Here is a 14,090-nt window from a genome sequence, read left to right as displayed (position 1 = left end):
AAAGCAATTCAAAGGATTTTTAGAAGTAAATTACAGATAAAAAGAAAAAAGTATTAATTTCACACTGTCTGGTCATGACCTCTTCTTCACTGGATCTTCTGGAAGGATGACAATAGGCCCAAAATGTGATCAGTTATGTTAATAGAGGCATCTTTATTTATTTACTTTACTTGACAATTTTGTGAATTATATATCATTCTGGAAGACAGCAGCATTTTAAAAACCATAGCTTTATAAATTGATGTCCAAATGTATAAACTTTACAAAAATAAATAGCTTTGACAGGAAGCTATAACAATAAAATACTATGATCCTTCACTGAAGGGATACAATGCCGTTATGTAACTGTTTTTTTGTTTTTAATATCCTTTTGTACATGTCTGGAATGCTATAGCACACAATTCCATATAAAGATAATCAAAATACAAAACATAGAAATAAAGAAAGCATTGTATTCAGTTTGACTTTTGAATTGCATTTCTTTGTAATCAACACAAAACATTTTTAAAAAATGTGCTAGCCTTCTTTTCTCTGTCTTGCAGACATAATGCTCAGCGGTTCAGCTCTTCAGTGTGCCCTCTTCACATTAAACTCTCTTTGGTTGCGCTCCAGTACATCTCTAATCATGTTCCTTCCAACAGCAGAAGTCTCTCTTAAAAACACTTCAGATGTAAGTACTCTACTGGACAGAAGAAAAGGCAGATGAACCCACCGACTCTGTCACACTGGCTAGCATTAGTTCTGACTCCCGACACCTCTGCAAGGAGCAAGTCATTATCTAAGCTGTACGTACTTCTACAGCTGTAAAAAAAATCCCAATGTCCTCACATATACACACAAACACATAGAAAAATCAATAAACAATTTGCTCCAGCTATTGTATACTATATCTGCTGTGCTCTTGACACAAAGGGGTCTTAAACTCTTAAAGCTACGTTTTAGAACCGACTTCTGCATCCTCATGCAGAGGGTTATTGTAAAGTCAGCCTTGTTTCTCAGACTGCGCTGTTAAAACACTATCCAACTGAAGGGCGTTTTGATGCTTGGCAGGAAAGAACTTTGTAAACATTACTATTAAAATCATATGAAAAGAAGCTAAATTAAGTGTATAGTTTCTTTAAAGCCTGAAAGCAGCAAACAAAAGGTATCACTTTCCAAACTCTAAACTGTATAACAAAACAGAGAAACATGTTTTAGACTGATTTGCACCTATAAACAACTGGAAATATATCAATAAATACATGCTTGTCAGCTTGTTTTGGCCCATCATTGTCAATGCTTGTATCAAAAGCATATTATCCTGTATTGTGATAGCAGCTAAGCTAAACCTAAGCTTCCATTCCAGATTCAAGGGAATATGCTGAAAATAAGGGTAAAAAGATGTCAAGGCACTGTGTAATAGCCTTCAGTACAGTTGGGTGTAGACTAGGAGTGAGGCCTTATGTGACTTTGGCCTGTCCCATGGAACAGCTTGACTTTGAGAGACTTGTCCACATTGATTTAAAAACAGATGCAGTCCATAAGGCTACATGATCGTCTTGGTAACTACATCTTGCTTACTCCATCAAACAGCTTCAACAGAAGCTAAAATGCCACCAGACTAGTTTGCATATTTCTAGGCTTGTTTCATGCAGTTTAGGCTGTTTATGAGGAACTACACTTCAGTGATACGCCACCTTCTTCAGCCAACAGCAATAGTTTAACATTATTAGAAAACAAAAAGATATATTTTAGTTAAAATGTAAAACTGCACTCCTGCAAAAGCAATAGCAGTAATCAAACCAGAAAGGGCAAGAATGGTCAGGCTATAATAAAAAAAAAGATAAAGTAAAAATTTTGTTCTTGGCCTGAGCTGTCAGACAACAGATTCTGCCATGGAGTTTTAATACTCCAATAGTGTTTGTCAGTAGGTTTCATGCTAAGGTAGTTTCCCTTTGTGGCTAGAACAATTTGCATACAGTATCGTCACCTAATGTCTACATAATAACACCTTTACATCCTTTGAGGTAGATTTCTATTGGGTAAAACAGAAACTTCAATAGTGGTTATTAAAAAGAAACATAAAAAAACAACAACGAAAGTATTACTATTATTAAGTTATTCTTGAAAAAGGCCCGTGCACTGTAACTTGTTCAAGAAAGTTAGTGCACTCTTTACTGAATTCTAAACTACAGCTTCCCTGCTTGACTCTGAAGCACGGTCAGGGGATTAGTAGTTTGCTACTCCGCACCATTCTGCTCCTGACTCTCTCCCACCGTTTGGCCCTGAGGCCTCAGCACTCACTGTAGACAATGCACTCTCCTACAACGGGCTCAGGCCTGCGGGCTGGGTCGCACCGCTCGGGATCCACCGTCTTCCCCAAGTAGTCGGTACAGAAGACACCGCGGTGCCGAACCCCCACACCGCAAGTTCGAGAGCAAGATAACCAGGGCCCCATCTGCCAGACAGGGCAGGGCAGGTCAGCACATGCCCGGATGTCCACGGGCCTCAGGTCTTTGTCGCAGAGATTGGAGAGGAAGCCACTGCTGTCCCGGCACTCCACTGTCCTCCGGGACCAACCAGAACCACAGGTCTTGGAGCACTCAGACCATTCTCCCAAGGCCCACTGGGGAACCCCAAATGGATGGATGATATGGAGGGAACCCTTCTTCTCTTTAGCTTTGCTGAATGAGACGTCCTTTGGAAGGAAGAACGTGTACTTGACCTTAGGGGGGGATGCCTCCCCAGCTGTGGCTAGCAGTTGGATTGTGATGGGCTCCTGAAGCTGCTGAAAGCTCTGGATGCGCTCTAGAGGGGTGGAAGAACCACTGTACCTGAGGACTGCCCCACGCACTGGGATGTCCTGCTCTACAGTGGACACGGAGAAATTGCCATTCAGGATGTAGGTCCCGTCCTCGCCCTGGATGGCCAAGTAGTGGCCATCATGCTTCACGCCCCGGTGACTTCGCTGCTTCACGTCAATGTTGGTAGCCCCAGCTGGTATAGTCACAATGTCACTGTAGCCATAACTGAAAAAACAGAAATAAAACACCGATATTATTGCATTAGGTCATCAGCAGTGAGTTCTGCCAAATAAAAATGCATCTGGAAAGATCTTTGCTTTGCTGCATTTTATTTTGAGGGGCAATATTGCCTCCTGAGCACAACTGCCAATGAGCACTTACACAGCTCTGTTCAAGGAGCCAGTGATCTTCCTGCAGCTGGAACCATTCCCATTGCACACACCACACTTATCCAGCTTTGCACTGGAGCCAATCTCCAGATCACAGCCGGCCTTGATGCACTGGCCTTGGACGCAGATGGAGGTTGTGTCTGGGCCACATGTGGTACCATCAATGACCTACAGAAACATGTGTCCACCATAAACAATTCCCCATGTATTTTTCAGCCCAATAAGCCAGGACAAAATGCAATTGGATCACACATTTTTGTCATAAACATGGCATTTAGTACCTTAGATTCAAACACCTTAAACTCGCTGCTGCCCCTCGCCCTGCAGAAGAGCTTGCACCGATCCCGGGGAGAAACGCCTGCATATTTGGGGATCCACTCCTTGACAATCCCATGGATATCCAGATGGTTGAAACTGTTGTACTTCTCACACTGTTCTTCTCTGAAGCTCTTTCCTGACATGATCAAAAGGAAGGGAAACATTTCATTGTAATTTAGGGAAGGTGTTTAATAAACAGCAAGGGGGAGTGTGGTGGTGCGGCGGGTTTGACTAACCTGTGCCCTGTGTTGCCAGGTTAGGCTCTGGCTTGCCAGAGCAAGCAGTTTCAGACAATGTGTGTGTTTAATAAACACATTTTATTTATTAAACCTCTATTGATAACCTTTATACAGAAAATGTGCAAAAAGTTTTCTCCTGCAGCACCTGAAAAACCCCTTTTCAATAGTAATAAAGACTTCCCTGTTCTGCCAAAACTTGTACTTGACAGAATACACCAAACCCATTTTACTACATGACAAGTGTAGGGATCCTTTTCCCACGTGTGTGTATAAGCACGTATCCTTCACCGGATATCCCCACGCATGCATGAGTTGCAGGGCCAGCAATTACCATTGTTTTCTTCACAAGGCTGAGTGTTGCAGGACTCGTACTTGACCCTCTGGCCTTCACAGTACTTTCCTCCATTCTGGGGTTCAGGTGCAGTGCACTCCCGGTTAGAGAATTCCACCCCTCCGCCGCATGACCTGGAGCATTGTCCCCACGGCCCCCAGGCCCCCCAGCTGCCGTCCACTACTACCTGCAGCAAGGTCGAGACAGAGGAGGATGTCACACAGAGGAGGCCATCAAGGCTGAGAGTGGTTAGTATTTTACTGGAGCCATGAGCTGCAGGGCATTTAAAGAACAGGACTTCTGGTCACAAAAAATACCAGACAAGGACTGTGGTTTTGCTCTCAAGCAGCGGGACTACCCTGCACTGCTTCAATAAGTTTCCAACTGTAAAAGTACAAAAATAGTTACTGCATGTGAACAGTGTAGGATGGAAATGTCACTTTTGCAAATTAACAATTTAGACAGACAAGAAGAAAGCATCATACAGAGCACAGGGCTGAGAATTAGGCAACTCCACCCCAGCCAACACGCATCTGCCATCTCAACATTCTTGTCCCCATGTGTCATCACTTGCGAAATCCATTGAGAGCTTGGCAGATGTACAATTAACACGTGTTTCCCAGGAATTCTTGGAGTGAGGGCAGCCAACAGATCTGAGATCAGCCTTTTTCTTTAAGCACCTCTCCAAGTGTAATCTTCAAACTTAGATGAGCATTTTGAAGATTCATTTGAGAATTTAACTTTACTTTATGAATTTCAGGACTCTCTAAAATGAAAACCTTGAAAAAATACCAGACAGCGGTTTGCTTTGTAAGCAGTGAGTCCGTCAGGGCTTACAGATGAGGATATGCAAACAGGATGGGAATATGAAACAAGTTCCCTGTGGTTGGGGAACACAGAGCTATGATGCTTATAGCTAAATGATACAACAAACTCGCCTTGGGCTCTGTGACCTTGTCCACCATGACACAAGCTCCATTCAGGCACACGTGGCCATTGCCACATGGCGTGCCATCGGCCCACGGTAGGCTGCCATTCCTGGTGGTGCAGTGCAGCTGACCCCACTCACGGCACCACAGCTGACTGCAGATGTCCACTGCAGAGGTGTTGGGACAATGGGAAAACTCTTCACCAAAGCTCTGCTGGCACTGGCGGTCCAGATTGTAGAAGACCCCCGGGAGCTCAGTGGGCAGTGGCAAGGTCTGCTCTGGCATGTCGAGCAAGCAGTCCCCTGCAGCCCGGAAAGAGACAGGGTGTCCAGTTACAGTGCCTTTCAGCTCACCAGTGGGTTCATTCAAAGTACCTGTTTGGCACAAGTGTTTTTTTCCGGTTGCACTACCTGCTGCCGTAACGCTTTGAATGCCGGGATGCTTATAACGTATGAGAATTGTGCAATGAAAGGATATTTGTCTCATGTGGCTGACATTTCTGGAACCCTTCACAGGAATGCACATCTGGAGGAGTCCACAGAGAGAAGCAAAACAAGGGGACTCCGCCATTAGCGATAGGATGCTAATGGTAACTCTTGCTTGGTGTCAGCTCGCATTTGTTAACTCTGCCAAACCCTTTGACTCGTCAAGCCTCTCCCTGGATATAGCCATTATTTTTCAGTTTTACTAAAGACTTCAATTCTTTTGTAACCACCAAATCTAGCAACCAACCCCTGATTACCAGGATTTCTTGGGATATACTGACACAGCACAGATATTCAGAGAAATGTTTTATCAGACTGCTGTGCACATTGTCCAGTGATAAGGAGAAGCTGAGCTTGGCTAGAATTTGGTTTTGCTATGAAGGAAAACAGTTGTTAAACCTGGCATGTGGTCACTGCAATTCCAAACAGATGACTCCAAAGAGAAGAAGGCTTGAACTGAAGACAAATTGAAAAATTGACGGATAAAGACCCATAAAAAAACGTCAGTTTTACAATACAGAACAACTTATTTTGTCCTTCGGAAGAGCACGCCTTGAACTTGTCACTTAAAATACCATCATTTACATAGTCACTGTCATGCAGAACGTACTCAAAGGTCAGTCCCACTCCAGGTCCATAAAAAAAAATCAAAAGCATGAAGGTTTTTGGTTTTAGCTCCAGTTTGGTGCAATGATTGTCCTTTCTCACTCAGAACTGCTGGATCTCATTCAACATCCAAGAACGATCTGTTCGATAATTAAAAACCTTATAAGCAGCTACTCATTTAATGTTCACTGACTGACCTCAAGAATCACATGTCTGCACCCAAATCTCTCCTTCTGTTGCTGTAATACACTTTTGCATTGTTTTTTCAATTTACACTGCTTTGGAGAAAAGCCTCTGCTGAATGAATAGATGTAAAATGTAAATGTAAAAACCCGCCCCACAGGTTTTTTGCCTGGCCTGCTGCTCCCCTGCACTTGTACTGTGTCAGTAGCAGACAGGAGCTGGAAACTAGAAAGGACAGCAAAGCACATTCTGAAGACGGTTACTGTTGCACTCCCAGCTGAATTCGCCTTGTGGCTTCTGAAACTGTAATTTGTGGTTAGAAGCAAGTTAAGGCAGGAAAGGTACTGTGAAGGAAAATATACGTGTGGAAGCATGGCTTGTGGTAACGAGGGATTCTTTTATCCACTTTCCAGTCCAAAATTACAGACCACATTGGTTGTGGCAGTGGTCCATCTGGCCATGGTCAGATTCATGCAAACGTAACTACCAGCAAGTGCTCAGTTTTTAATTTGATTGCAACGAGGAGGCTAGAGGTCTGGCTCAATGGGATGGTTTGCTCATTTATTAAGGTTATATGTATCAGAATGTGTGTTTACTTACACTCTGCATAGCGTTAACCTGCTACACCTTTATTTTTCACGGCCACAAATAAATTATTTACTAGAAGCTGTGTGGGTGTGGGCCGGAACAATTGAACAAATATAAACTTAAAATGAATACAACTACAATAACTGGAGTCAGAGCCATTCTTGATCTCTCCATTGCCTGCGTTATCAAAGGAAGATCATCCACAGAGCTACCAGGCACACATGACAGGGATCACCTACCAAGCTCCGACAGGCCCACTCACCATGTCCATTATCAAAGAACTCAGTGATGTAGAGAGCACTGCAGGGTGACCAGGGCAGGGTCTGATTAAGCTGCACAAAGAAGGGGGCCATCATGTGGTGCTGATCCAGGTGCCCAAAAAGACCCTCACAGTTCTTTGAGTCATCATGGGGCATGCTCAGCACATGGCCTGCAGGAAGAGAGATGGAACAGGTCCATGTCCACATGAACAGGTGGCAGTCAGACTAAGCCAATCTCTGCACAAACACAACACAGAGAAAGAAAAATGTATCTTTCGTTACAACAACAGGCTCACCTAGCTCATGGGCTGCCGTAAATGCAGCCTGAAGGCCATTGTCTTCAATGACAGAGCAGCTCCTTTTGGGGTCACACATAGTGCCGACGTCAGCCACACCCAGGGTGTCACAACTCTGGTGTCCACAGATGTCCTGAAGCAAGAGGCATTTCAGACGTGTGTCTGCAAGGAACTCCCCACTGCCTCCTGGGAGAGCTTTCCTCCCCAAGCAAAGGTTTGCCAACAAAGCATATCTGTCAGGGTTTCCATTGTAAAATGAAGCAAATAAATATTCTTGGCAGGCAGCAGACTTGTGACGTGAGAAGACGTTAAATGCTCGCTGTCTAGAATGTGTTTTGACTAACGTGCCTGCAAGTTTCCCCTCTTGTGTCGACTTCCCTGCGATGGATACAAACGATTACTGGGCCCATGATAGACCGCAGGACATATCCACACAGGATTCAAACCACATCTGGATTTAGAGAGGCAAACAGTTCAAATCCACCATGTGTACACAGAGACAAGACAAACCAACAGGCCTCCAAGCTGTACACTTTCTCTGGCAGCGGATGTACAGTACAGTACAAAATACCATGTCACTGTACCTGTACTGCCACTTTGCACAGGAGTAGAACTTTATTAAGTTTTGTTTGAAATGGATCCGAAAATGGTTCGTATGGACCAATACATCGTGCAAACTTTCCCGCCCCAACTAGACTAATACAAGAGATTAACTGGTGCTCTACAGGTACTCAGTCTGGCATGCATTGACTTTCAAAGAGTGATAACAGTTTGAGCTCACAGTAAGTTTACCATGATGTCTCACCTCTCTGGTGAAAAGAATGGCAGTGTCATAGTGCTCTGGGTGCCTCTGGCTGGGGGGGTTGAATAGCTGCTGCCAAGCACAGAAATTGCGGAGGGTCACACCCCCATTGTTTGAAACAGACGGGCCAACCTCCTCATCCTCCACGACTAACATCTTCACCACCACCACACTGATGGAGTTCTTGATACTGGGATGCTTGTAGATCTGTGCTGCCACAGCAATGAGTGTCAGCAGGTAGTGCTGTGGAAGGCAAGGCAAGGTTGTCTGTCAGGACACAGATGTCACTGTGCTAGGTGCACCTCTGCATTTACTGACCACCACCAAGTGATCTACTGTATACTGGTAACAGCCTCAGGCTGCACGTCGCTTTTGGCCAACAATATGTTGGATTTCGTAGAAAACGCACTGACAAAACAAAAGTAATATTCTATTAAATTCTTTACGACAAACCACCGGAATTCAGTCCCAAAGAAATTTTTTCCTGATACACTACATCTGTATCAGTCATCTAATATTCGGCCTATTTTATCAAGCCAAAGTTGTAACATCACTCTATGTAATCGTTCCCTCAACTTGTGCAAAGCAGAACTGCAAACAGTGCCAGAAGCTTTGCAGAAAGGTAACCAACCCACTGTGTGCACCAATGAGAATATAAGAATTCTCCCAAACCAAACTTGGTGGGAATCAAAGATCTTGCAGTTTATATTTCCCTCCCTGGAGGAATAAACCCTCAGTTAACCTTCAGAGAACATGTTAAACTGCAGCTGTCATTATTATTATTAATGATTCTGAACATGATTTCTCTCTTTCTCTCTAGAGACAGTGGTACAAGGGGTCATTCTGGGAAGAAAAATCACTGGTATCAACTTTGTACTGGATTATAGCCTGTTGCACTCTAGAGCAAATGACCTTGTAGCTGTGGGCCATTTCTTTAAGAGGACACAACACCCAGACCAGACGTCTCATACTGGATCTCCAAATATGTGTGGCTGATAAGCCATTCCATTTCGTTGCTTCAAAAGAATTTCATATTTTGCAAAAAAATGTGATTTTTTAAGAAAATCCATCTGACAAACAAACGAACCCAAATCTTGCTCTCTTTCCTCTTAAGGAGAAGCAGTTTTGACATAAAGTATTGACTTTTTTAGAAAGCTTGGAACCACCCCATGACCTTAAATATTCTAGTTTATAACCAGGGGATTAAGTGTTCTCACATTTTCATAAAAAGAGTGGAAACATAAGCAAACTACAAAGTTACAGTTTCAGAAGAGTTCAGATAATTTGTGTTAGCCCTTTCTGCTTGTGCAGGAAATCGGTGCAGCATTTCCTTGAGGTGGCTGTGGGGTCGTGTAGAAAGGTGACATCATAACAACTTAACATATAAAAACTATAATATATATGGCACAGCAGTACCTTTTAACTTGCCTGTTAAATACAAAATATCAGACATGAGATACTTTATTGTCATTGAATGCAGTGCAATACAATGACATTTTGTGTAGCAGCCTTCAGAACAACAGCAGCAGAAAGAAAGAACACTTAAAAAAAATAAATAAATAAATAAGAATTAGATTGGAACTTTGAAGTAATTTCATGTAGCTTTTCTAAAGCTAATGTAGTCTCATTTTGTGGGGAATGTATAGCCTACTGGGGGTGCGATGGCACAGTGGGTTGGACTGGGTCTGGGGTTTGAGTCCCACTTGGTGTGCCTTGCGACAGACTGGTGTCCTGTCCTGGGTATGAACCCCTCCCCCTACAGCCTTTCGCCCTGTGTTGCCGGGTTAGACTCCGGCTCCCCGCGACGCCATATGGGACAAGCGGTTCAGACAATGTGTGTGTGTGTGTGTGTGTGTGTGTGTGTGTGTGTAGCCTACTGCAATGTCCCAATGAGGATTACAATGAACAATTTTAACCAAAAAGCCTTTCTGGCTGATTGAGAGCTAGGAGGGCAGAGTGAAATTCACTTTCTCATCCTTAGAGTTAATTTTCTCTGATATGTCAGCTCTAGAGGTTTTAGGGTAAGGTAATTTGGAGGAAGGGTTTCAAGAAGCATCATGTGAAACTATGCAGTGTCTCTTCCATCCTGTGCACCCTTTCCACCTGCCTCCTTCCATCTGTCCTACTAGTCTTTCCGTCCAAGATCTGCTCAGAACACGGATCCCTGGCAGGATGCTCAGTTTCAGAAGCATTTGAGAAATACAGTACCCTCAAACTCGGGTAAAACAGGGGTTAAGCCTGGGACAGGCTTTGTAACGCCAACGCCAAGAACCTTTTGTCTTTTGTCTTTGTTCAACTCTGTAAAAAATAAACTGAATTGAAATGAAACTTGGTTCGAATCCTGCTACTACCGAATCACCCTTGGAACCTAAGTTATTGCACTAGGAACAGCGTGCTCTATAAATGGATAAAACACTGAGTGTCGCGCAGTGAATGAGCGATGTGAATAACACGGTAAAGGTGGCTGTGTCGGGGACCCTCGGCTTGATAATTGATTCACTGTACGCAGACGCTGATTTACGCGAAGCCCGAGCCTACTTAGTTCATTCGAGACACAAAGTTGTGTACTTTTGGACTAGGTAGGATTTTCGTTGAATCTTTATTATATTTGTTCTGGCGTCTGATCTTTGAAAGAATGTAAGCAAACAGATTTGTCAGTTTTAACTTGAACCGTTATATTATTATTATTATTATTATTATTAAAAAGACGACTTGGGACTTGCTACGTCGTTAGGAAAGTAACTTTACCGTACACTGATTGACCCATTCATACAGCAGGCATTCTTACTGTGCCCGTTCACAGTAAGGACCACGAAGGGCACCAGAGGAGAGGGGTTCGAACGGAGTCCCGAGTCCAGCGCTAACCACTGCAGTACAGTACACTGCGGAATGTCGCTATACAATGAATGAGCTGTTCAGTGGACCTGCGAGCGGGATACCTTGACGTGGTCGCCGTAGAACTGGGCCATGGAGAAGTCCGCCACCACCAGGGTCTCTATGTATCTCGGCGCGGACACGAAGCGCCTCTTCCTCGCCATCCCTGCAGCATCCACGCCAGCCTGAGGCTGCGCTCCGTAATCATGACTCCTTCCAGCCTCTGGATCCGATGAGGCTCTGCCTCTGGTGTGAGCTCGTCGTGTGCTGGAGAAAGCCCGTCTTCTGACCACATGGACCACCTGTGCGGTGGGCTGCCGGCTGGCGCTGTCACGGACGGGCTCTTTCGGCTCAATGAGATACTCGTCTCCTTCCGTAATGAACGACCCCTGGATCCCATGACACAGACTGACAGCCACCACGGAGTCGGGTTTGAAGTCCACGGTGCCCGAATAGAAGCAGCCCCTGAGAGCCGCTTCTCCCTCCTCCGTCCAGTCCGTGGTCTCGAGTAGGTCGGCTTCAGCCTTGACATCTTCATGATCTTCAGCCCCAAAAACGCGGCCCCGGAGCCGTCTTGCTTTCACACGCTCGATCTTGAGGACGGGAGACACGAAGCTGTCGTCCGGCCTCAGATTTAAGGTGAAGTTGTGGCCGAACGCGGCGATCCTGAAGCTCGGTTCCGCCTCGCTGCGCTTCCACAGGCGGCCGCCGCCGCGCAGCTTCACGGGCACCGTTTCCTGGGACGCAGCCCCTGAGAGCCGCTCGCAGAGCGCCCACTGTGTCGCGTAGAGCAGCGAGAGCAGCGGGAGCAGCGCACACCACCCGGGACACATGGTGTCGCACCGTGACAGCCGCGCTCTGGCCGGAAAGTAACTTAACGCACGTCGAAGAAGAACGGCCTGCTTTGCTCTCCTCTTTTAAACGTTGAAACTTACACGCATGTGCTAGTCCACAGAAACGATATTAAAATTCACTTGCTCGGTTGCTGTCTACTTCTTTTGCACTATGATGATATCGCGCTGGCTGCTCTCTGAGCGACTCTTGGGAAAAACGAAAAAGAAAGACAAGAAGAAGAAGGACTCCAGTGCGGAGGAGGCTGTCTCTGATGACTGTATCATGTCATGAGTGCTGTAAAACCAGTCTTGGTCTGAGGTTTTCTACCATTATTATTACTGCACTGTCACTGTGTGTTGTGAACTAGCGCTGTATGTACAAAAGAGCTAAAATCTGTGTCCTACTGGGTGCTACCGGGTCCTACCGTGTCCTACTGTGTCCTACTGTCTGCTCGCCGGCACGGCGCTGGTATTTATACCTTCTTGCCCTTGTAAGACTTGAAGAGGTTTATTTTGGATACCGTCGGACTCTCTCCTCCCCCTGCGAGTAGAAGCGAAGGGCCTGGATCACAGCACCCAATGGGCGCGAGCCCGACACTCCCCCCCGTCTTAAATAGCATCAGTGGGAGCGCAGGCGGCTATTATTAACCCACGCTGCAGATGAGATGCTCTCGTGCTCCCGGACACCGGTGGTATCCATGGCTAACGGTCCGATTCGTTACTCGTGCAGCAGCCGCACGACCCTCGGCTCCGAAAATGTACGTAGCGTGCACTTCTGTGCCAAATCGCGGCAACAAAAAACTCTTGCGTTTTTTTTCCCGACGAAAATACACAGTAGCGCGCGCTGGGATGGGATGGGATGGGATGGGATGGGATGAGATCAGGGATGGGATGGGATGGGAGACTTGAGAACCGCATGACAGGTTGCTCGACAGTTGCATTCAAGTTACATGCGGAACTTTATGATTGATCAATTATATATTGATTGAGAAGTGCTATATCATTATCCCACATGACTAATCTGTATTGGCCTGATGTGACTTTCACCCCCCAAAAGTCGATTCCAAAAAATGTGGACATATAGCCTAGCTCCAGTGTGTTATAATATATATGTAAGATATGTATAAATTTTGCATATATATATATAAGTGACCCATGTAAGTAGTGTAAGTAGTGTACAGTACTAGCAGTGTAAGTCACCTTGGTAAATAAGGTGTGTGGGCTGATAACACTACATAGAGTTCACTGGAAGTCACTTTGTAGAAAATCGTCCGCTAAATAAATAAATGTAAATGTAGTGTAAGTCCTCTTTAGCACAGTCTTTACGACAGTGCAAAAGAGGACTTAATGATTCATTATGCTTTAGCAGCTGGCGGTAAACTGAAAATAGACGTAAAAGTCTTAAGCCTCAGTTCAGAGATATATAAAGTATAGTTTATGACATAATAATATAAGCAGGACCATGACGAACATTAGTAGTAACATGGGTTTATCACGGACTGGCTTGCCGTTGATGTGAAGTGCAGCAGATCTTTGCCTGTATCGTTTCATATCTGCCGTATCCTTATTCATATTCACTATTTATAGCATGGCCTTCTTCTTCTAAGGATAAGTTAATACAAAGTTTATGTTATTTAGATTATTTTTGATTTATAGAAAGTATACAGTCTGTATCCCATCATATATGAAGGGAGAGTTTCTATAAAAATTATAAACAGAATTATGATTCAATTAATACGAACTGCACTTGAAGAGTCAGTGACTTAGAGCAGTGGAAACCCATTTAAGTCATTTTTTACAGAAATGTTTGGTTTTAATTTTAAAGCAAAGTTTGGGCTTACTCAGTTTGCAGAGATTCGGAGGTAAAATAACATTTTTTAAGGCTCCACTGAACTTTTTCTCAAGCCAGATCACATTGATAGAGAAGGGATAACATCTTACTCTTACCACACAGCGGCGACATTGTCACGCATACATTTCAAAGACGTTCATCGCCAGTGGGATCTTGGAGAAACGGATGAATGGATGAAGATGTACCAGCCCTCCCCCGCCACCAGGGGTCTCTCTTGCATGTGAAAACATTTTAATTAAATCGCTTGCTGTAATTTGTTTATTCTAAGACATTTTATCAAAATAAAATTATGCTTAAAGAAAATGACGTTAATGTAAGGTTA

At 44.5% G+C, this 14,090-nt stretch overlaps 1 protein-coding gene across 1 annotated transcript; it reads right to left on the bottom strand.

The window, feature by feature from the left end:
- Positions 1-310: 310 nt before the first annotated feature.
- On the bottom strand, positions 311-12,342 carry LOC108928653 (A disintegrin and metalloproteinase with thrombospondin motifs 8-like). Its single transcript, XM_018742695.2, has 9 exons — positions 11,149-12,342; positions 8,213-8,452; positions 7,408-7,540; positions 7,114-7,281; positions 4,999-5,291; positions 4,061-4,247; positions 3,454-3,626; positions 3,165-3,340; positions 311-3,008 (listed from the first exon to the last, which is right to left on the bottom strand). Exons 1-9 carry the CDS (start codon positions 11,914-11,916, stop codon positions 2,273-2,275), a joined length of 2,874 nt encoding a protein of 957 aa, XP_018598211.2. The 5' UTR covers positions 11,917-12,342; the 3' UTR covers positions 311-2,272.
- Positions 12,343-14,090: the final 1,748 nt, after the last annotated feature.

Source organism: Scleropages formosus, chromosome 10 (genome assembly GCF_900964775.1).
Source record: "Scleropages formosus chromosome 10, fSclFor1.1, whole genome shotgun sequence".
NCBI classification, from domain to species: domain Eukaryota; kingdom Metazoa; phylum Chordata; class Actinopteri; order Osteoglossiformes; family Osteoglossidae; genus Scleropages; species Scleropages formosus.
Note: the sequence above shows the minus strand (reverse complement) of the source record. Positions and strands in the feature narration are given on the sequence as shown.

What these genes read in the sequence shown, in the direction of transcription:
- LOC108928653 (XM_018742695.2), bottom strand. Translation starts at nt 11,916, where the DNA reads ATGTGTCCCGGGTGGTGTGCGCTGCTCCCGCTGCTCTCGCTGCTCTAC. An exon ending in GCCTTGTGAAGAAAACAATG is followed by an intron (nt 3,627 to 4,060) that starts GTAATTGCTGGC and finishes TGATCATGTCAG; the next exon opens with GAAAGAGCTTCAGAGAAGAA. An exon ending in GGCTCCTTGAACAGAGCTGT is followed by an intron (nt 3,009 to 3,164) that starts GTAAGTGCTCAT and finishes CTGTTTTTTCAG; the next exon opens with TTATGGCTACAGTGACATTG.